Here is a 20,335-nt window from a genome sequence, read left to right on the forward strand (position 1 = left end):
TGAAAACTATAAGAATATAGATCTTTTAGAGTGTTAAAATTTTAGTATACAAGTGTCTTCATTTGACAACAAACAGAAAAATATATTAATTTTCTAGTGCGACAAGTAGAAGTACGTGATTATTATGGTGATGTACTTTTGTATAAATTTTTGGGCTAATTAACTTCATCAAATGAAAAAACTTAAAACTAGAAAGTTGTAGATCTCGTCGAGGGCTACAATTTTTATATAAAAATCATCTTTATACGATGTCGTATCGAAGAGTTATGATTTTTCAAAAATTCAACTGAAATAAATTAGAAAAGGGGGAAAACAAAACCACGGTACTGTAGCAATCTGGGGTTACTGTAGTAGATCCTGGCCGCACAGTGCCCGCAAGCCATGCAAAACCGGGCTGGACCTGGGGTGAACGGGTTCGCAAGTTCGAGGGGCTAGATGTCTGGTTTCAAAGTTCATGGACCTATTTGACACAGCGCTGCAAGTTCAGATGCCCACGGTGCATTTTACTCTTAGTAAAAACACTATCAACATGACACATGATCTTACATCAGCATGTAATATAGATCTATATTTGTACATAATGCATCTATAACATAATAGTATGATAATATAAGAGCATAATATTCACTCTATTTCATGTAAATAAAACTATCAATACATTCTCGGGTTAACTACATAGAACTATGAATTCAATGCCCGATGTGTTCGAATGATTGAAAGCTTGATGATTTGTAGTATCTCACCAACAACTAATAAGTAGTCACATGCTCCCTCCGTTCTAGAATAAATTTTTTACAAATATAAGGCATTATAGAGTTCTTTGAAAAAAAAGATATGTTAATATTCTTAGTTTTGGTGCTAGTTTTATAAAATATTAATTATGATGGGTCAGAGGAGTAAAAAAGATATGCTAATCTCTTTGATTTTGGTGCGGGCAATAAAAATTAAGCAATTGATTAAATGAACAATGCACTAACGTGGGATACATACGTCTTTTCTCTACCTTCTTAATTTGCCTGCAAAAATCTAGAATGTCCTACATTTTAGGATGAAGGGAGTAAGTATATCAGTCTTCGAAGATGTTTATAAGGGTAAAGTTTGTGTACGTATGTTCATAGTATGCGTGACGTTGTGAGTGTCTGAATTGTATTGTGTAATTTAAAAAATTATGTAATTTTGAGACTATATCAAATTAGTAAATAGACTAAACACATCAACTCGAGCAAGGATACTTTGTTAAGGAAGAAGATTGATTTCTAGTCAAGCTTCTGCCGGTGGCGGAGACAGGACCGTGAGACATGCATCACACCTAACATGAAAAACTATTCCAATAATTCATATATGGAGTTCTTTTGTTTCATTTATATTAAAAAAGTTCTTCTGATTCAAATTACTACAATGATTAGCACTCAGCTTTGTTGTACCCAAATAGGAGTAATGTCTTAATGCTCATTGTTTGTGAGATTTGTAATGCTGGATATTTACATTTCGTCAGCACAGCATTTTCAAGCTCGAAAAAAAAATGGACAAGGAAACTGCCTATAAATAATCCAATACTGCACCTAATGAATGGTAAAGCTATACCTATAAGAATTCTAACAACAACAAAAAAGCGGAGCAATCCAATTCCACAAGCCTCTATTAGCTACCCTGCTATCACTTGATCCGGATGGCGCCCGGTGAAGGGATCCTCTTGCCTGGCATCCCCGTGGCTGGGAGCGGCCAACCAAATCCTCTCGCCGCTGATCTCTTGAGCGCGCCACCGTCTAGTTCCTCATCCGAGTCGTCGACGTCGTAGTCGTTGTCGTCGACCCAAACACAAACACCCTTCCCTTTCCTGTGGTAGTGCCCCACGTCAGCCGTCGTCCGCTCGCTGAAGCTCTCGTACAGGTCAGGGGAGTGCCGCAGCAGCTCGCTCGCCGACCCGTACCCCATCAGCCGGTGCAGCCTGCCCACGCCTTTCGTCCCGTCCATGGTGTCGAACGACGTGTTCCTCGAGACGTGCAGCGCCTGCTCGTCCTCCGTCGAGTAGCTGCTCAGCCCGAAGCCGTCGACGAACGGCGCGAACGGGTCCGACAGCTCCGGCTGCGCCGCGCAGCCTTCTTCGCCGCCCTGCAGCTCGGAACCGTCTGCGCTGAACGCTTTCTTCCTGGCAGGGTCCCTGTAGGAGTAGGAGAGGACCGTCGAGCAGGAGCCGCACCGCAGCTTGCGCACCGTCTTGGTCGATACGGCAAAGTCGGCGGGCACCTGGACAAGCTTGAAGCAGCTGGAGCAGATGATGAACGGCGCGCCCTTGAGGACCGGCCGGCAGTGGTTGCGGGGCGGCAGGCGCCGCTTGGCTGCCGGTGGCTTCCGCGACGGCGCTGATGATGGCTCCTGTGTTCTGGGCCTGGAGCAGTGTCCACGGCAGCTGCTGCACTCCGGCTTGCCGTGGTGGCGGCAGCAACCGTGATGGCACGACCTTGGCTGCACGTTGTGGCAGCACTGGTCGGCTCTGCACTGGCGGTAGCGCCGTGACGGCAAGCCACGCGGAGGAGCAGCAGCTTGGCGGGGCTTGACCACACGAGCCGGGCTGCCACGGTGGCCGTCGGCGGCAGCTGCTGCCTGATGGCGAGCCCTGGCATGGAGGGTTGGGGCCACGGCCGCGCGAGACACGTATCCTTCTTGCTTGGGAAGACGAGGAGGACGCGCGCGTGGCGTTGGATTGAGCTCTGGGGACTTACTGAAAAGTTCAGAGAGGTCGCCTTTCAGTTCATCCACCGTCTTCAGAATCCTCTTCCGCAAGGGCCCCAAGTTTTCTGCTTGAACCTCCTGGCGAGATGGGCTGATCGCCTTTTCGCCGGCAGCAGCATCTTCGTGTCCCAACACATGTCGTGCAGAATGCGCAGCTGGGGCTCGAGTTGATTCCGGTGCAAGTTCTTCGCGATGGTTGTACTGCGGCTGCACTGTGGCTTCGCCTGAATGTTTCTTTCTCGCAGCATCGGGTGATTCAGCCTGGCGTTTCATCCTCTTCTCTGTATCATCATTCAGTTCGGAAGTAGTAGCCTTTTTGTTCTCCTTGGGAGGAGTAGCATCTGCATCTCCTTGTCTGCGACCTTCAGAATTGTAAGAGAGCACCTGATTGGCAGCACTCTGATCATATCCCCTCTTCTCCATCAGCGCCACTTGCTCAGAGACACGATTCACGAGATCACCGGACTCGCGGCGGCTCGTCGAGTCAGCGCCTTGGCGCCTGCTGCTTGTGGCACCTGGAGTGCTGCTGCTGCTTGCAACATCACCGGAATCGTGCTTCCTCGCCGACACAACAAGATCGCCGGACTCGCCTTGGCTCCTCGTGCGAGTGCCTTGGCGCCTGGTGCTTGTAACAGTGGGAGTGCTGCTGGTGCTGGCAACATCACCGGAAGCATGCCCCCTCGCCGACACGAGCTCATGCCGGCTTGTCGTGTCGGTGGCTCGGTGCCTGGTGCTGGTGGCATCAAGGGAAGTGGGGGTGCTGGACCTGCTGGTGCTCGCGACGTCAGTGGAGTCCAAGTGTCTGCTCTGAGGAGGCAGCCCACTCCTTGAAGGCGAAGCCCTGGCCGCGTCTCCTGTGCTGCCGGTGCGGTTTTTGGCTGTACGAGCACAGGAGAACCCATCAGAAATCTGCAGTGTGAGCAGCATCCAAGTGCTAGCGATCGAAACAAGAACTGAACCTGAAATTACCTCGAAGACTAGTGCCGCATCCACCGCATTGGTAGACGGGTGCGCCGGGCTCCTCAAGAACGCAGTGGCACCTCGGACATCTCACGCGGCGAACCGGCCTGGCGTCTGAATTTTCCATGAGCCGACAGGCCCCAGGGCCCAGGACATTAGAGCAAGTATTATAACGCCACCTCAGCTGGCTGAATACATGGACACGTCATAAATTTCCTTGCTGGCAGAAAGAGAAAAGGAGAGAGAAGAGGGAACGGGCGTTTTGTACACCGCCGGGATGAAACACGGGGCACGAGAAAAAGAAGCCTGCTCCCAGCCTGCTGCCGGCGAGAAAGCTGGTGTTTTATTCAATCTTGGGATCTTTTGTGTCACCTCATCTCGTTTCTGGCATGCATGTTTCATGTTTACAGAGATATACTTCACAGTAGATCGTGGATACATGGCAGCATTAAATATTTGATGCTCTCATGCAACCATTCTAATAGCCAGTTTATAATACTTGTGATGGCTATGTGATGACTTTATATGACATGGCGTACCCATTTAGCTGGCAACGGGCTGAATTATAAGCCATGCTCTTAGGAGCTGCCGATGATCGGAGAACGCTGCCTGCGGGGCCAATCAACCCAAAAGATAGCAGGGGAACACATGAGCATTCTGTTCACATCTAATTTTGCACAAATAAACAGATTATGTACTTTTATTTGTGTAACGTCTGGCAGGCAAAGTCTCTGACTTGAGTGCGAATGATGGCAGAGAAAGAACCGTAAGCATGATGGAGTAAAAGCGACCCTTATGTTTGAACTGTTTCTTTTTTCAGGAAACGTTTGAACTGTTCTTTTCCTTTGGGCAAATAAATAAGTGCACTAAAAGGGTCGTTACTCCTAGTCCTACTACTACTACTGAAGAGGATAAAAAAAAAGACTCAAAAAAAAGAAGAAGAAGAGGATAAATAGAAGAAACTGCCACTAGGCCTACTAGAAAATTCCAAGAGAGGAGAGAAACTGCGGTGCCGCGCCTGCCTAATAACTTGTGTTTGGGGTGCCCTCAAAAAAAAAAAACTTGTGTTTAGGGGCAGAAGTGGCCTTGTGTGGCAGCGCGCTAGAATCCTAGCGCTAGAAGAAAATCTTTCCCGCATGAAAAACTGAATAAAGTTTATTTGCAAAATTTTTTTAGGGATGGGTGTAACTTTTCGCGACGAATCTAATGACGGTAATTAATTGATGATTAGCTACAGTGATGCTATAGTAACCATCCTCTAATCGCGTGGTTAAAGACCTCATTAGATTCTTCAGATCACTAGCGCGGAGGTTCTGAAGTTGATTTTATAAACTGACTTTGTTTGACACCGTAATTAATAGCAAAATGTGTTACAGTTACTAGCGCGCTACACAATCAAACAAGGCCACTGCGTGTTTCCATGAAAGGAAAGTGGGTTTCCAGAACATTGGAGAAGGGAATCGCGGTCTGAAGCACGAAACAAGCAGAGCAAGAGAAAAAGAAGCAAGGCGAGCATGGGAATGGGATGGGAACAGAGGCGCGCACTCACTCACCTCTAGTTTGGCCTTGGCCTTTCCCCAATTCCCCTTGCCGTCGTCTCTCCTGGTTGGCGGCGGCCCGCGACCGCTGAAGGCTGAAGCTCAACTGCTCCTCCGAATCCAAATCCCGTGGCTGGCTTGGTGCGTACGACGCCTCCCGCGTCCCCGGGCTTGAGCTCTCGGTAGTTGGGGTTGCCTAACCGGGCGAATAATTTTTAGTTACGGACGCTGGCTGCAGGTGCTGTTTGGTGGTGAGCGAAGGAGGGAGGGAGGCAGGGAGCAATAGAAAAACAAGCAAGAGGAGGTGAGCTGAGCTCATGAAAAACGATGGCGCGTGCTCGGCAAATATTTATACGCGGAGGCGGAGCGGAGGAGAAAAAGGGAGGAGGCAGCAGGGAAGGAAGGGGAACGGCGCGGGCGACCGCTTCAACGACAAGGAGTGAGTGGTCTACGTCCATTGGCTGCCTGGGTCTGGGTCGGGCCAGGTCGGGGCGACGAGGAGGTGGAGGGCGAGCGAGACCGGCCGTCCCACGTGTGGCCTCGGCCGCGCCCGGACGGTGCCGTGCCAGCCGCCTGCACTGATCCCTGCACTGCAGGCGCCTCCGCGGCAGGAGATCCAAGCACCAACCAAACCAACCCGGCGCCATGCATGACATACACGTTCCGCGGCGAGTCAGGCAAGCGACCAGCGACCTCATGGGTAGAGATGGCAACGGCTACCTGAAATTCGAAATTTGATGGGTTTTTATTTTATTAGGACACGGGTCTGGATCACTTTTACAACCCCCGGGTCTGCTAATGGACAAAAATTCAGACTCATCGGGTTTGCGGCACGGGTTTGGGACTGTAAAATCCGAACCCGTGAACCCATGGGTTTTTTTTATCCGAGCCAATAGTCATATTAGTTTGTATACCAGCCCATTTCCCAGTCTAATTCAGTCTAGTCCAATATAGAGAGTATATAAGAGACACCAAACCATCCGTCCATTCCAAATCCTAAACCTAATTAATTTCCTCCCCCACACCCAATAGTCGCTTGCCCCCCAGGCCCTTGTGACGGCGCGGCGCCCCGCTGGCGGCCTGGCCCCCTGACCCCCTCCCAGCCTCCCTCCCTCCCTTGTGTGCGTCTGCACGCTGCTGCTGCAGGCAGCAGCCTGCAGCCATTGCAGCGGCGGCCCCCCTGGGCGGCCTGCCACCTGACCCCCTCCCGGCCTCCCTCGCTCGCGTGCGTCTGCACGTTGCTGCTACAGGCAGCAGGCTGCATGTAACACTCCAAGTGTTAATCACATATAATCAATATTAATTACGGGCTTAACTAGTTAATTAGAGACCTAATCTTTTGGGTACAAATCGAGTCACCAAAATCAACTCAAGTTCAGTCCAATTTTCTGGAGCCTGGGAAAACTCGGATACTCCGGGTTTGCACCCGGATATTCCGGAATTACCCGGATACTCATGATTTGCTTCCGGATAGTCCGGACCTGAAGTTTTATATCACGTGCCTTGGTCTTTTTTACTATTTCCAAATGTTAAAACATTATAACCACACTATTTCTCTCTCCCTCACGCTCACCCTCACTCTCTCACGTCACTCTCTCCCTCTCTCACGTCTACTCCCTCCCTCACTCTCTCCCTCAAGTGCTCTCCCTCTCCCTAGAGCCCTAAACCCAAAATCCTCCACCCCAACTTGAGCTCAATGCTAAGAAGGCTTCAAGATGGTGAGGAGCACCTTCTTCTCCACATGTTCCTCCCCGGGAAGCCTTGGGTTTCAAGTTCTTCGTGCGGGGAAAAGCTCGTTCAAGGTACTCCAACTTGTGCCGCCCCGATCTATGTTTCTAGTAGGTTTTGAGTGGTTTCCTCTAGTCAATCATCTCCTTATGCATCCTTGAACTAGGATTCAAGAGGGTTTCAATTTTGGTGGGGTGGTTTTGCCAAAATCAAGATTTCAGTTTTTGGGACGAAAATGCTGTCAGACCCGGAGACTCCGGGTATAAGCCCGGATACTCCGGGTTTTTGACACTCCGGGCAAAACTCCGGGTATAGACCCGGAGACTCCGGATTTAAATCCGGATATTCCGGTTTTGCAGAGTTATGGACGTCGGGTTATTCGGTTAACAATATTCATGATCAGTTCAGGTTTATTTCAAAATTTCAAATTATATTGCATACATTCTCATATCATATGCTTATGCACACATGTAGATTCCGGTGCATGCGATCTCGAGACTGTAGAACAAGCGTAGCCAAGAAGCCCAAGAGCTAGCGAAGCAGGATTGAGAAGGAATTCGTGAAGACCCGGCCCAATGGTCGGAAGGGCCCAAGGCCTTACTAAAATTAACACTAACTTAGTGTTACCCCCAGGCAAGCCCTGGTGCATGTCCTATTATTTTAAATTATGATTCACTATGTATATGTTTTATCCATCACTTGTGCATTACGTATTAGGAATTGATTGGAACCCTAGCTGCATGATCCCTATGTTTCCTTGAGTTTTTACTAGTATGTCTAGGTCGATAGCGGTGCCAGGCTAAATAAGTCCGGTAGAAGTCGGGCGACTTCGTGTCACTCGCGAGACACATGAAACTTTAGAAGCCGAGTAATTGCCGGTTACTCGCGAGATACATTATTATCTTTATACTTCAGTAATTGAGAAATGGATTGAAATGGATATGGAGATTTGAGACCGGGCGGGGATGATGGTATTAGGTTTGGCAACAGGACAGGGTTCCTGGGTGTCTTAGCCCCGTCCGTGTCGATTAAGGATCGGTCGTTGTGGCAGTGCTGATCGGGGATTGAATTGTACTAACCGCATGCCGGGAGTAGGAGGTAGTCGAAACCGGTAAGCCTAGTACTGCTTTACTTCGAAAGTACAGGACTTCAACTCACCTCCTGGAGTAGTCGAGTAGTCGTGGAGAAATGTGGATGCATGTTTACTTTTGGTGGTCTCATGTTGAGCTCGGCTGACCATGTGATGGTGGGGCGGTCCTGTAGTTCGAGGTGGGGAGGGGAATGGTTGGTGCGTGGGGCCCGACGGGGCCTATACGTGCCGTGTTGGTTAGGTCCACCTTACAAGGTTAAATCGGATCGATTCGCCGTGTCTCGCGGTTATGAGGGCCTTGATCTCTTTGTCACCTCGTAGCAAATGAGTTAGGATATTAGAGATATAAAAATAGCTATTATTCTGAATCTTAATTGGATGCTCCAACATGAGTGTGTAGATAGGCAAACATTAGTGATAGTCTATCTATATAAAATATGCGGCTAAAATATTGAAAGTAAGGATACACCTCTAGTTGCTATTTCTGCAAAAAAAACCACCAACCAAATGCCTTGCATGTCTAGGTATGTGGGCTAAGTTATACCTACTGGTCGGGTAAGTCTTGCTGAGTATTAGTATACTCAGGATTGGTTGTTTAACTTGTTTCAGGTATAGGAGCTAATCAGGCTTCACATCGGTGGGCTCGATGTGGCGTCTTATCTTCACGTCTCGGTAGTTCTCGAATTATTTAATTTGTTTTATTTATTCTCTAGTAAAAATGCTCTATAAGATATATTCTCTTCCGCTGCTCTCTTTTCATTTGTAAATTTTAAAGTTAAAACTGTTTTGTAAAAGCCTTAATGTTAATTACTATTTTTGCAATATTTTTATCTTGCTGGTACCTTCTGTGCTCCCCTTCGTGCGAGACTTCTGGTGTGTTTCGATCGGCCTGTGGGTTGGAAACAGTCTGTCAAGTTACACTTAATTAAGATAATGCGCCAAAGGACGGCGGTTACACTTAATTAAGCGTTTTAACTCGGCGGGTCTGTCACACTGCAGCTCGTGCGACACACCGGCGGCCCCCCTCTCTCACCTCGCAACGCAGGGCTCGCATCTCTCCGTGCACCGCCCGCTCGCAAGCCACCCTCCCTCTGTTACGTCAATTTTTGGTTTGTTCGATGACCGTAGTACCCTATTCGGTTAACGGACACGGGCGACCCGAGACCCAAACGGGCACAGGTCTGGGCTTCAAAATGAACCTGTGATGGGTATGAGTTTCTTAGCGGGTCTAATTCCAGCACCGCGGGCACAGATCTGGGTGGGCAAAACCCGACGGGTATATGCCCGTTGCCAACCCTACTCATGGCCCATGGGGATGGGTTACGAGGAAGCACCCTTTTAAGGCCAAAATGCCCCCAATGGCTTGGCTTCTGAGTTCTGACTGGAGGATCTAGAAGCCCCTTTTCGGCTTTTCGCATCTGCCACATTGTGCTTTCCGCGTTGTCGTGGTGCGTTCGATGTTGGGATTATCAATCCTTTTTATATGTCGCGTTGATGACTCCCTCGACCGAGACAGGATCCAGAACAGGCCAGGCAACTTCTCCTATCTACGTGCAAGAAAAGCTGTTCCAAAAGGAACATGCAACTACTCCTATCTACGTGCAATGCAGATACTATAAGATAGTAACCAACTAATGTGTTTTTGAACGAACAACACTCAACGAGTGTGTTTCTATTAATATAGCAGAAAAATACAAGGTTATATTCCTGGAAAGATTATAACTAGGCGACCAAAAAAGAAAAAAAATACAAACACAAACACCGAGTTGGATTGGACATCAACGCGCGCCAACAACAACTCAGCTCCGGCCGGTCGGATTGGGATATCGATGTAACCGACTAATGTTGGGACCTCCCTCTAAACCCTAAGCATAAGCTGCCAGTTCCGCAATGCGAAGAGCAGAGCTTGAGTGCTTGTCTCCTACTTGAGAGGAGAGCATGGAGGGGCATGCCGATTCCCGTATTAGCGACCATTTTCTTCCTTCATCCTAGGAATGTAAACAGATCGGATACAGATGGATATTACTGATATCGTATTTGTATTCATATTTTTGTTCGAATACGGAGTCAAATATGGATAGTACTAGTTTTTGCCACATAAGATTGCAATGGATGCCGACATCATAAAAATGTAACTTTTGAGTATTCGGATATGGATCGGTCACGGACATTGAATACTCGGAATCAGATATGGATGGATAAAAACCTTCCAGACCGGATCAAATTCGAATACAGTCGGAAAATATCCATACCATTTACATCCCTATTTCATCCGATGGGATGATCAATGGTGGCTATGAAAACGATTTCCATTTTTGACCAACGTAGCTGGGCTGGAAAATGGCTGGGCTCGGCCTAGATCAATCAGCTGGGCCAGTTGCCCACGCGGCCTCCTTACTTGCTCATCATCATCGGCACAGCTTGGCTTGTCCGGTCAACGTGTTTTCCCGCGAGCCGGAGAAGATACACGAGCAGATCCAGACGGAAACGACTTGGCGGCTGGGTCGGCCCTGGCCCACCACTAGCCAGTGACCTGTGGGCCCCCTGCACCCACCCCGTCTCCGCTTTCCCTTCCTTCCTCCTCGGCACTCCTCTCCCCACCACCAACCATTCATCCACGCGACCCGAGGCCCCCGCGCTCCTCTCCTCGCCGCCGGTCGAGCAGAACGGATCAACGCCGGCGCATCGTCGCCATCCCTCCCTCCCATCGGCGAAAGGTATCAGACAATTCTCCCCCCTCCTTTTGTGCTGTATCTTTTCGATCGTCGGCTGCAATCCACGCGCACATGTCCATGCCCCTACGATCCACACAGCGCTCGCTGCGGTTCGGTTTTCCTTGCTCGATTCATCGGTTACCTAGTCCGTTTCCCGCTGCAAATCTTTGCTGTCTCCTCGGTGCGGTTGATTGCTTCCACCGTTACGATTTCTTCGATGTGGATGAGCTGGCAAGGAGAGCATTAATTTTCTACCGATTATTCGGCTGCCTAAGCCAGAGCACCAATATTTGTTTTCCCGCACAGGTGCCTGAGCTGGACGTAAATAAGAGTTTGTTGGCAGCCGGGATCCGAAACTCTGAATTGGGTACACTGTTACCTGCTAGTACAGGATAATGTGGATAGGATGATAGGATCGGAGGACTTGGGCTAAAATTTTAGACAATAGGCATTGGTCCTGCTTTTTCAGAAAGCAAAAAATCTTATGCTATGATCTTTTCTTTCTATAAAAGCAGGCTCTGTGCCTCTTGCTCGAAAAGTTTTGGAGCTTAGTTTTGGAAACTGAGGGTTCCTTGCTATGCTCCAAAGCTTTTGTTAGTCATGGTGACATGGTGTTGTGTTAATTCACAATTTCACATCACCAGAATTATAAGGATTCCTTTGTACATTTGACATGCTCAGCATATGCTTGACAGTACACCTCCATTGTTTATAAGCTGTGAATTTGCATAGTTGTCCAGTTACTTGTTGACTGCTGCACTGGGGTTTTTAATGTTCCAGTAAAACAGCACACATAATCCTGTCCTGTGACACAATATAATAATGGTTACTGCAACTTCTGGATATTCTAGAGTAACCGGCTACATTATTTTGGCTGGATAGTATGATTGTCTCTGCTTTAGCTTTTATCGCTGTGTTCGCTTGGCTGTGGCTGATGGCTGGTACTGATTTGTTATGAGAGAACAGTACTGCTGACTGGCTGGTAGCTGGTGGCTAGTGCTGATTTTGTATGAGAGAACAATACTGCTGGCTGGTTGGCTGACAAACCAAGCGAACACAGCGTATAACATCATTCAGATTCATATTTATTTTTCAGTTATCAGATGTGTCCATAATGTCAGAGAATTTAGAAATCCTGGTAAAATAGGTAGTTCCATGAACTTTCTAGGATTCATAACTTGATTATAAGTAGCATCCTCAGCAAAAGAACTTTTTTAGAGTTACAGCCAATGACAGACACCAACAGGGTATCCCTGTCTTGGGATTTGAGACCCATACAAGTTCCTTCTCCTTTCTTGTCCTCTTTGCATGAAAGATAGCTAACCAATGTCCATTTTGTGTCCAGCATTGACTGCTTGGGCTTCATGAGTTCAGGGAAAGCACTGGCATCCAGCATCTCTTATTCAACAGTGAACAGCACCATCTTCTTTCTCTGCCTTTTCGCCGGATACTTGGGAATTCCTGGTTGAAGCTTCCACTTCCTTAAAGGTATTCGCAGTGGAGGAAGCCTAATTTAGTCCTCACTGTGGCAGAAATCTTAGTTCAGAAGCCTTTCCTAGGAGTGGCTAAGCCTTTGAAACATGGTTTCTTCTCAGCCTTCCACTCTGACAGAAACCCTCGCACAGGGCCCCAACCTCTGCCCAGTCAAGATACTTCTCCCAATGGGCCCCCCAGATGTTGTCTCCTCAGAAAGTGTGGAGTACGATTTCTCTGATGTTTTTGGATCCCCCCCAGTCCAAACACCAACAAACCTTTGTGGCCATGGTCCAGACAGCCCTGCGCCTACTGCTGAGTCCAATGAAGAGGTTTACAATGATCCTGTTGTCATCATCAAGCGATCCCATTCTCTTGTTGGTCCAACATCACTTGTTAGCCGGTCCTTGCGACTTAGCAAGCTCAGTCTAGGAAAAACAGCGGGATCATCAGAATTTGCAAAGTGCCTCTCAGAAGAAAAGGAAGGGGAACAAGGGCAGCTCAGCGATGAAGAGTTTGATAATGCTACAACAGAAGATGAGGGTGTTGGGCTTGATGATTTTGAAATCTTGAAGCTTGTTGGCCAAGGAGCATTTGGCAAAGTATTTCAGGTGAGAAAGAAAAATACTTCAGAGATATATGCAATGAAAGTTATGAGGAAGGACAAGATATTGGAAAATAATCATGCTGAGTATATGAAAGCCGAGAGAGATATATTGACAAAACTCGACCACTCTTTCATAGTGCAGCTGAGATACTCATTTCAGGTAACTTTTTTTGTACATATTCTCACCCTTATACACAGTACAGAAGAAGAGTTTATATTTGGTGAAATCCTAATACAAATTTTAGAATGCAATGGTCTAACTATGCAGACGAAATATCGACTTTATCTTGTCCTGGACTTCGTAAATGGGGGGCATCTTTTCTTTCAGCTCTATAAGCAAGGGTTATTTAGGTATCTTCCATTGCTTGCTAGTAGTTTTGTTTATCAAAAGGAAGTAGCAATGGTACTGAACTATTGATAATAAACTGGGTTTACATATCAGGGAGGAGCTTGCACGAATCTATACAGCTGAAATTGTATCTGCTGTAGCGCATCTTCATGCCAATGGAATTATGCATCGGGATCTCAAGCCTGAAAACATCCTTCTGGATGCCGATGGCCATGTAAGAATCACATACGACAGCCGACATCTTCATCACTTACTCAATTTGCTGACATCTCTTCCTTTGCCCTGCATTTGTAGGCCATGCTCACTGACTTTGGCCTTGCAAAGGAATTCTGTGAAAATACTAGATCAAACTCGATGTGTGGCACTCTTGTGTACATGGCCCCAGAAATTATTCTTGGCCGGGGGCATGATAAGGCTGCAGACTGGTGGAGCGTTGGAATCCTCCTCTTTGAAATGCTTACGGGCAAGGTGAGTTGCATGTTTGCATCAGAGCTTCTCATAAGATAGGAATTGCATGGCAGATTTACTATCTCGTTTGCTTTCTTTGCTAATTATGCATACTCTTTGCAACACGTTGCAGCCCCCATTTGTTGGGAACAGGGACAAAGTTCAGCAGAAGATTGTAAAAGAAAAACTGAAGCTTCCTTCATTTTTGTCAAGTGAAGCTCATTCCCTCCTGAAAGGCGTAAGCTTTTACATTCATTCCCCGTGATCTCATCGTTCATAATCAGAAGCATTAGCTTGATTTGAGCTGACATTCTCAATCCCCACCATTTTCTAGCTGCTGCACAAAGAGCCCAACAAGCGGCTGGGCAGCGGCCCTAGAGGCAGCGACGAGATAAAGAACCACAAGTGGTTCAAACCAATCAACTGGAGGAAGCTGGAGGCCCGGCAGATCCAGCCAAGCTTCAGGCCTAACGTAGCTGGGCTGACATGCATTGCCAACTTCGACGAGTGCTGGACAAAGACGCCCGTGCTGGACTCACCGGTGGCCACTCCCGCTGGCGGCGGGCACAACAACTTCGCGGGGTTCACTTATGTCAGGCCTGCGCCAATCCTTGAGGAGGTGCAGCCATCGAGCTCTAGGCTGAAAGATTAGGGTGGTAGCGCATTGGAAATGTGCGTACAATTTTGATCGAGTGATATTTTGGTAGTGGGATGTCTTCAGCGATGTATCTTCAGAAGAGACATTGTTTCTGTGTTGTGTTGTATATCAAACATGTGCGTACAATTTTGATCGAGTGACCTTTGATTAAGCGAGATGTCTTCTGAGATGTATCGGCAAAAGAGACGATGTCGCCGTATTCAAACATGTACCATTTGCATGGAAACATAGAATAGGGGCAGACGGTTTTTTATATCATAATGTACTGGGAAGTTTGCTCAAAGGTGAAATGCATTGATGATAAGCGAATGCTGACGAAGTTTTAGTAATTGAACATTTCATTTCGAAAGTGATGAGCAACAGTTTTCGGCGCCGTGACGAGATGAGCTTAAATTTAAATGCAACGGGACAACGGGCTTCTCGAAACAAATGTTACCCAAACAGCGAGAACAGCAATCCAAGGCAGCAGGTAATATTACTGCTTCATTTATCCAAAGAAAAATGTTATCAATAGTCTTCAACACTGCTGCCATTTTTTATAAAAATATATTAACTACAATGAAAAATTGATGCTTCCTCACGTTTAGTTTCTTTGGGATTAAACTTTTGACAAGCAATCACTGTTAATATACCATTTTATATGATATAAACTTATAATCACAAGATTAATCTAGATGTTAGAAAATGGTCAAATACACGTGTTTGTGATTGCTGTAACTAGATGTTTAAATTTTCAGGTCAGAACAGCTTTTGCACTCGCCAGCACATGATTAGCCGTGTTTGGTTAGGATGGTGAAAAAATTTGGTGAATTTTTTTGCACCTTTGACCACTAATTAGTAGTACTAAATAAAGTCTAATTGCAAAACCACCTCCAGAACCCTTGGGTAAATTCACGAGACGAATCTAATGAGATCTTGACCACATGATTAGAGAATGACTACTATAGCATTATTGTAGCAAATCATAAATTAATTAGACTCATTAGATTCGTCGCGCAAAATTACACCTATCTGTGAAAAAATTTTGCAAATAAATTTCATTTCATACTCTTTTTTAGCGGTAACCAAACGCGGCCATTGGCCATTTTTGTTTCCCTAGCGCTACTTAGGCTACAAAGGAAATCTTACATACATGAAATATTAAACAAAGTTTATTTACAAAACTTTTTCACATATGGGTACAACTTTGCACAACGAATCTAATAAGCCTAATTAATCCATAATTGTCTACAGTAATGATACAATAACCCTCCTCTAATTGTGCGGTCAAAGACCTCATTAAATTCATCTCGCGAAATAGCGCAGGAGTTTTTAGTTTTGTAAACTGTCCTTATTTAATACCTGTAATTAATTATCAAAGTTGGCTACAGTATCTAGTGCTACTAAACCTACCTGTATATGATATGACAGCGAATCCCTTCGATAACCACCTCACGCTTAATGGCATCGATGACAAAGGTAGCTCGACATTGCACAGCTGCCCACCATTGTTAAATTGATACGGCCCCAAAACCAGCCACATATAGATAATAAAAAATTGAAACTCAGCCACATTCACATGACACGAAAAAGAAATACACGGCCACAAAGGTCACAGTGCAAAATTAGTCACCAAAACAGAGCATGAGCTCAATTCTAACATCATATGGCAGCTCAAGACTAACAATTCAAAGCTTTGTTTTGTGTTTAGGCCTTCCGGCGACCAACTTGAGCAACGAATCCAGCCTTGATTGGAGCAACAGACCTTGAAGATCCACACTAGATAGCAAAAGAACAGCTAATTCAGATTTCTGATAAAAATCTTAGGTAACAAAAAAAATGAAAAACAACAGTCTAAAAATGATTTAAAAAGGATAGCCTCAGAAATTTGCAGATAATATCATACTATCACTCAGACAATGTAGGCAAATAATTCTGCAACTCATCATAGGCCAAAAGTACAGCCGTAAACAAGAATGAGATAACTAATTTCAGCACAGCAAATGTTTTGACTCTTAAAAGAAAACTCAAGTAACAGTATAAGACTCGCATCCCAAAATACCTAGAAAAAAATAAGTGATAGGGAAACTGAGAGCACGTACTGCATGCCACAAATTCATGACCTTGTTCAAGCCTCAGTAATTGCACTTGTTATCACAGAAGACTTGTCAAACAATGTAGGCAATAAAGTTGCAACACATCTTTGGCAAAACCATAAACTGACATGATAGTTCAATGGAAGTGCCCACTAGAAGTGTTTATCAAGTGAACAGTAAGGTGGAAGTGTAATGGGAATGAAATTAAATGCAACAATGATAAAGCCTAGATTTGGTCTTCCAATATGATCAATAAATACAGTAGACTCAGATTTTGTCAATCTTAATACATTAATTTATGATCCTGTTTAAGCCTCAGTAATTGCACTTCTTATCATAAAAGACCTGTCAAACAATGTAGGCAATAAAGTTGCAACTCATCATTGGCAGGACCCTATGCTGATGTGATGGTTCGACGAAGTGTCTACTAGAAGTGTTTAGCAAGTGCAAAGTAATGTGGAAGTGAAATGGGGATAAAATAAATGCAACAATGATCATGTTTAAATTTTGTTTTCCAATATGATCAATGAAAAAGGTAGACTCAGATTTAGCAGATCCTATCATGTTAACTCAAACAATGTAGGCAAATGATTCTGCAACTCATCACAGGCTACAACAGCATGGCTGGACCAAATAAGGGCTAGCAGATTATATATTATAGAACAAAAATGAGAGGAAAATTTATGTGTACCAAAAAAGTTGGCACAAAATTGTTTCATTTAGAAAGAATGCATGCAAAAATATCTATAGCAGAAAAATAACCAACAAAAGATAATGCTGGCACAAATTTATGGCATTGTTTTTAAGCCTCAGAAATTGCAATTCTTATCACAGACTTTCAAACAATGTAGGCAATAAAGTTGCAACTCTTCATTGGCAGAAGTGCAGAATACGCAAATAATGCCAATGCATGAGCTAGAAATGTTCATAGTCAACAATCATGCGCAAACTGGATGTAACTGAATGTGCCCAGAGCCCATGGAAAATATAGCAAGATCAAAACTGCAGGCCCCACAATTTTACATGGATTTGCATGACATTTTACCTGCTCGCAACGAAGGAAGAATAGACGATTCTCCTTGGATAGAATGGTATCAGGGCTCTTGCAACCATTGCAGATGACATACTCGTCTAAAAGGTATAAAATCACGTAAGATGAAAACAAGTATATAGAGTACAGAACCTAAAGAAACTTGCAGGAAAACAAGTAAATAAAAACCATATTTCTTCTAACCAATACAGATGGTATGCTTATAAAAGGAATGCAAAATCATCTTCCGAAAATATCATACTACACATATCGACAGAATCGAATTGGTAACTTACTAATGTATCTCCTCAGGATTGCTTCGAAGTTTTTGGGAGCAAATCTTCCTTTGATCACCAACCTTTGCTGCCCATCAAGTGATCCACTTGTTCCCATTTCAGCGAGCAAAAAGTTCATCACATGCTCAGGTTGCCTATGCATCCTGGAGATACAATTTAAAGGGGGTGAATAAACATTTTATCAACTGGAAAGAGCACTTCAGAAGGTTGACACGAGAAAGTATCAGTTAAAAATAAGCAAAGTGATGCTGAAACTCACGTTTTACACAAGTCCATAAAATTAACAAAAACCGTCTTCTTTGTTCCCTCCCTAAGAACCTGAGGTGGCCTCATAACTGTTCTACGCCTGTCCCCAGCAAGATCTGGGTTGTTCTCACGAAGAATGTTGAACACTCTGTCCAGGAGCTGCAAAGAAATAACCAATGCCAAATTTCACAAGTAGTAATTTGATCCACCCAAGCTAATTACGTATGGGAGAGCCGCAGCGGAAAAATATAATCAAAATTAACAGCACAGAATGATGCATGCTTTATGCTCCCAAAGCAACAGATGCCAAAAGCACACAAGTCATAAAGTGGAAACAACAACGCAATTCCAATATCATGAAACATCCAAACGTCAAATTTATCCTGGATGTAAAGCTCTGGATAATCGCTTAACATATTCCACTAAAAATTATCGATTAATCTTGTGTTTATTAATAATAATGCACAGAGATCCATGTTTAGATGGGAAATAGAATTGGCAGAAAAATATTTAAGTACCTCTTCATATTTGTAATCCCTATCAGTTCCCTCCCAAGGGTATCTAGGGCCACCTCCAAGTACAATGCCTTCCCCTTGTTCCTCGTCAGCTTGATCATCTAAAGAGCAGGGACTCAGATATTGCAAAAAGCAGTCAACAAGAGCAAGGTTTAAATTAATAACAAATGGAACACACCTTGGGCGTCGTCCCCATCTCCAAGGTCAGCAAGAGATGAATCAAGATCCACCTGAAAATTTGCAGGATTAATAAATGGAATACCATTCATTTGCTGCTCCACATAAATTGCACAATCGAGCCTCAAGAGTCCAAATCCTAACCTGCTTCTTCTTCTTCTTCTTCATCCCAGTGAAGTTGAGTTCAGCCGGTTCAGTGACTGAGGAATAACAAGAAGCACGTTAACGAAGATATTCCAATGAATCCCCAACCAACTTTGTTGCAGGAATACATACCTGCCAAGCTTTCTGTCTTGTCAGCCAGCTTGTCCACTTCATCAGAAGGGTCTTGGATGACAACCTTCTTCTTTTTCTTCTTCTTTGTTGGATCAAAGGGGGCAAGCTGCCGGACAGGGAAAAATTGGTAAATAAACATGTGGTCGTAACAAAAAATGAGGCCAGGCATCAAGGCATAATTAATCCAATCTACAACAATTAGCAAGCCCTATTTTGAACTACGTCGCATCAAGTCTAGCGTCTAGCCGAACCACAGTAGAGCCAGCCAACAGGCACCGCCCGTATCGATCAGTGCAGAGGCGGAGAAAGAGCCAAGCCGCTCACCTCCGGGACCTCCTCCTTTTTCTCCGCGTGCTCCTCGTCCGCCATGGCTGAGGCGCTCGCCTTCACCCCCGAGAGGCTCTTCCTCGAACCGTCTCCGATTGCTGCAACAGCACGAAGCGGATCAGATCGAACGCGGGGGCGCTTGTTCGATTCGGTCGGCGCGAGATGGTCGTAGGAGTTCTTACAGGTGGAGAGCGCGCGCGAGCGAGGTAGAGACTGCGGCGGCGGCGGCGGCGGCGTAGGGCTTCGAGTTAGGGTTTCCTCAGGATCCTCTCGCTCTCTATCTTTTTCTCCTGCATTCTTAGTCTTTGGAGATGCCAGGGCTATATTCGCAAAAACGTCCACCTCCTTAATCCCAGCCGCTTGACCTCGATCGGACGGATGTCACTCAACGTTCTGTTGCTGGACTACGAAATACGTTACCTCGTGGTCGTGGGGTCTTACTGAAAACCTCTCACCGACAAGCCAATCTGAGCCGTTTGTTTTGCATCGGACGCAATACATCGTTATCGGAAAACCCCCAGCTTCTGGCCCTGGCGAGACCGAGTTGTTGTTGGTGTGCGAGCATGGGGCGGCGGCGCAACTTCGATCCAGGCCGTGTATCCGTAAGGTGGCAAAAAAGAGCTGGACACTATAGCATATTGTAGTATTTTTCGTTTGTTTGTGGTAATTATTATCCTACCATGACCTAACTAGACTCAAAAGATTCGTCTCGTCATGTACATTAAAACTATGCAATTAGTTTTTTAATTTATCTACATTTAATACTCCATGCATGAGGCAAAAAAATTGATGTAATAGATGAATAGTGAAGTTTGGAGAAAGAAATTTTAGAACTAAACATAGCCCCAGTTTTTTCTTCTTCCTCTTTCAGCATGTGCGTCATTGTGGAGCGGCGCTGATTAGTCTTGCCGAATGATTATACTAAGGCCATGTTTAGTTCCCACCCCGTAAACGCAAAAACGCAAAATTTTGCGAAGGAATCTTCCTAATTTGAAGTATTAAATGAAGTCTATTTACAAATTTTTTGCATAGATGGGCTGTAAATCGCGAGACGAATCTAATGAGCCTACTTAATCCATGATCAGCAACAGTGATG

At 45.4% G+C, this 20,335-nt stretch overlaps 3 protein-coding genes and 5 non-coding genes across 8 annotated transcripts; 1 reads left to right on the forward strand and 7 right to left on the reverse strand.

The window, feature by feature from the left end:
• Window positions 1-1,418: 1,418 nt before the first annotated feature.
• Window positions 1,419-5,590, reverse strand: LOC120662185 (protein ENHANCED DISEASE RESISTANCE 4-like). Its single transcript, XM_039941308.1, has 4 exons — window positions 5,247-5,590; window positions 4,276-4,302; window positions 3,703-3,852; window positions 1,419-3,611 (listed from the first exon to the last, which is right to left on the reverse strand). The coding sequence occupies exons 3-4, from the start codon at window positions 3,818-3,820 to the stop codon at window positions 1,657-1,659; spliced, it is 2,073 nt and encodes a 690-aa protein (XP_039797242.1). The 5' UTR covers window positions 3,821-3,852; window positions 4,276-4,302; window positions 5,247-5,590; the 3' UTR covers window positions 1,419-1,656.
• A 5,018-nt stretch (window positions 5,591-10,608) lies between these two features.
• Window positions 10,609-14,580, forward strand: LOC120662187 (serine/threonine-protein kinase AtPK2/AtPK19-like). Its single transcript, XM_039941309.1, has 7 exons — window positions 10,609-10,766; window positions 12,109-13,003; window positions 13,112-13,194; window positions 13,286-13,406; window positions 13,487-13,660; window positions 13,773-13,877; window positions 13,974-14,580. Exons 2-7 carry the CDS (start codon window positions 12,344-12,346, stop codon window positions 14,289-14,291), a joined length of 1,461 nt encoding a protein of 486 aa, XP_039797243.1. The 5' UTR covers window positions 10,609-10,766; window positions 12,109-12,343; the 3' UTR covers window positions 14,292-14,580.
• Window positions 14,581-15,745: 1,165 nt separating this feature from the next.
• LOC120662188 (eukaryotic translation initiation factor 2 subunit beta-like) lies at window positions 15,746-19,549 on the reverse strand. The gene is made up of 10 exons (XM_039941310.1): window positions 19,422-19,549; window positions 19,237-19,337; window positions 18,913-19,018; window positions 18,781-18,836; window positions 18,638-18,689; window positions 18,463-18,560; window positions 17,958-18,103; window positions 17,699-17,841; window positions 17,418-17,503; window positions 15,746-16,055 (listed from the first exon to the last, which is right to left on the reverse strand). The coding sequence occupies exons 2-10, from the start codon at window positions 19,279-19,281 to the stop codon at window positions 15,984-15,986; spliced, it is 804 nt and encodes a 267-aa protein (XP_039797244.1). The 5' UTR covers window positions 19,282-19,337; window positions 19,422-19,549; the 3' UTR covers window positions 15,746-15,983.
• Window positions 16,150-16,233, reverse strand: LOC120663152. The gene has a single exon (XR_005670376.1). It is a non-coding gene; the product is annotated as a small nucleolar RNA SNORD34 (small nucleolar RNA).
• Window positions 16,405-16,488, reverse strand: LOC120663149. Its single transcript, XR_005670373.1, has one exon. It is a non-coding gene; the product is annotated as a small nucleolar RNA SNORD34 (small nucleolar RNA).
• Window positions 16,681-16,764, reverse strand: LOC120663151. The gene has a single exon (XR_005670375.1). It is a non-coding gene; the product is annotated as a small nucleolar RNA SNORD34 (small nucleolar RNA).
• Window positions 16,907-16,987, reverse strand: LOC120663153. The gene has a single exon (XR_005670377.1). It is a non-coding gene; the product is annotated as a small nucleolar RNA SNORD34 (small nucleolar RNA).
• Window positions 17,175-17,254, reverse strand: LOC120663148. The gene has a single exon (XR_005670372.1). It is a non-coding gene; the product is annotated as a small nucleolar RNA SNORD34 (small nucleolar RNA).
• Window positions 19,550-20,335: the final 786 nt, after the last annotated feature.

This window comes from Panicum virgatum, chromosome 2N (assembly GCF_016808335.1).
Source record: "Panicum virgatum strain AP13 chromosome 2N, P.virgatum_v5, whole genome shotgun sequence".
Lineage (NCBI taxonomy): Eukaryota > Viridiplantae > Streptophyta > Magnoliopsida > Poales > Poaceae > Panicum > Panicum virgatum.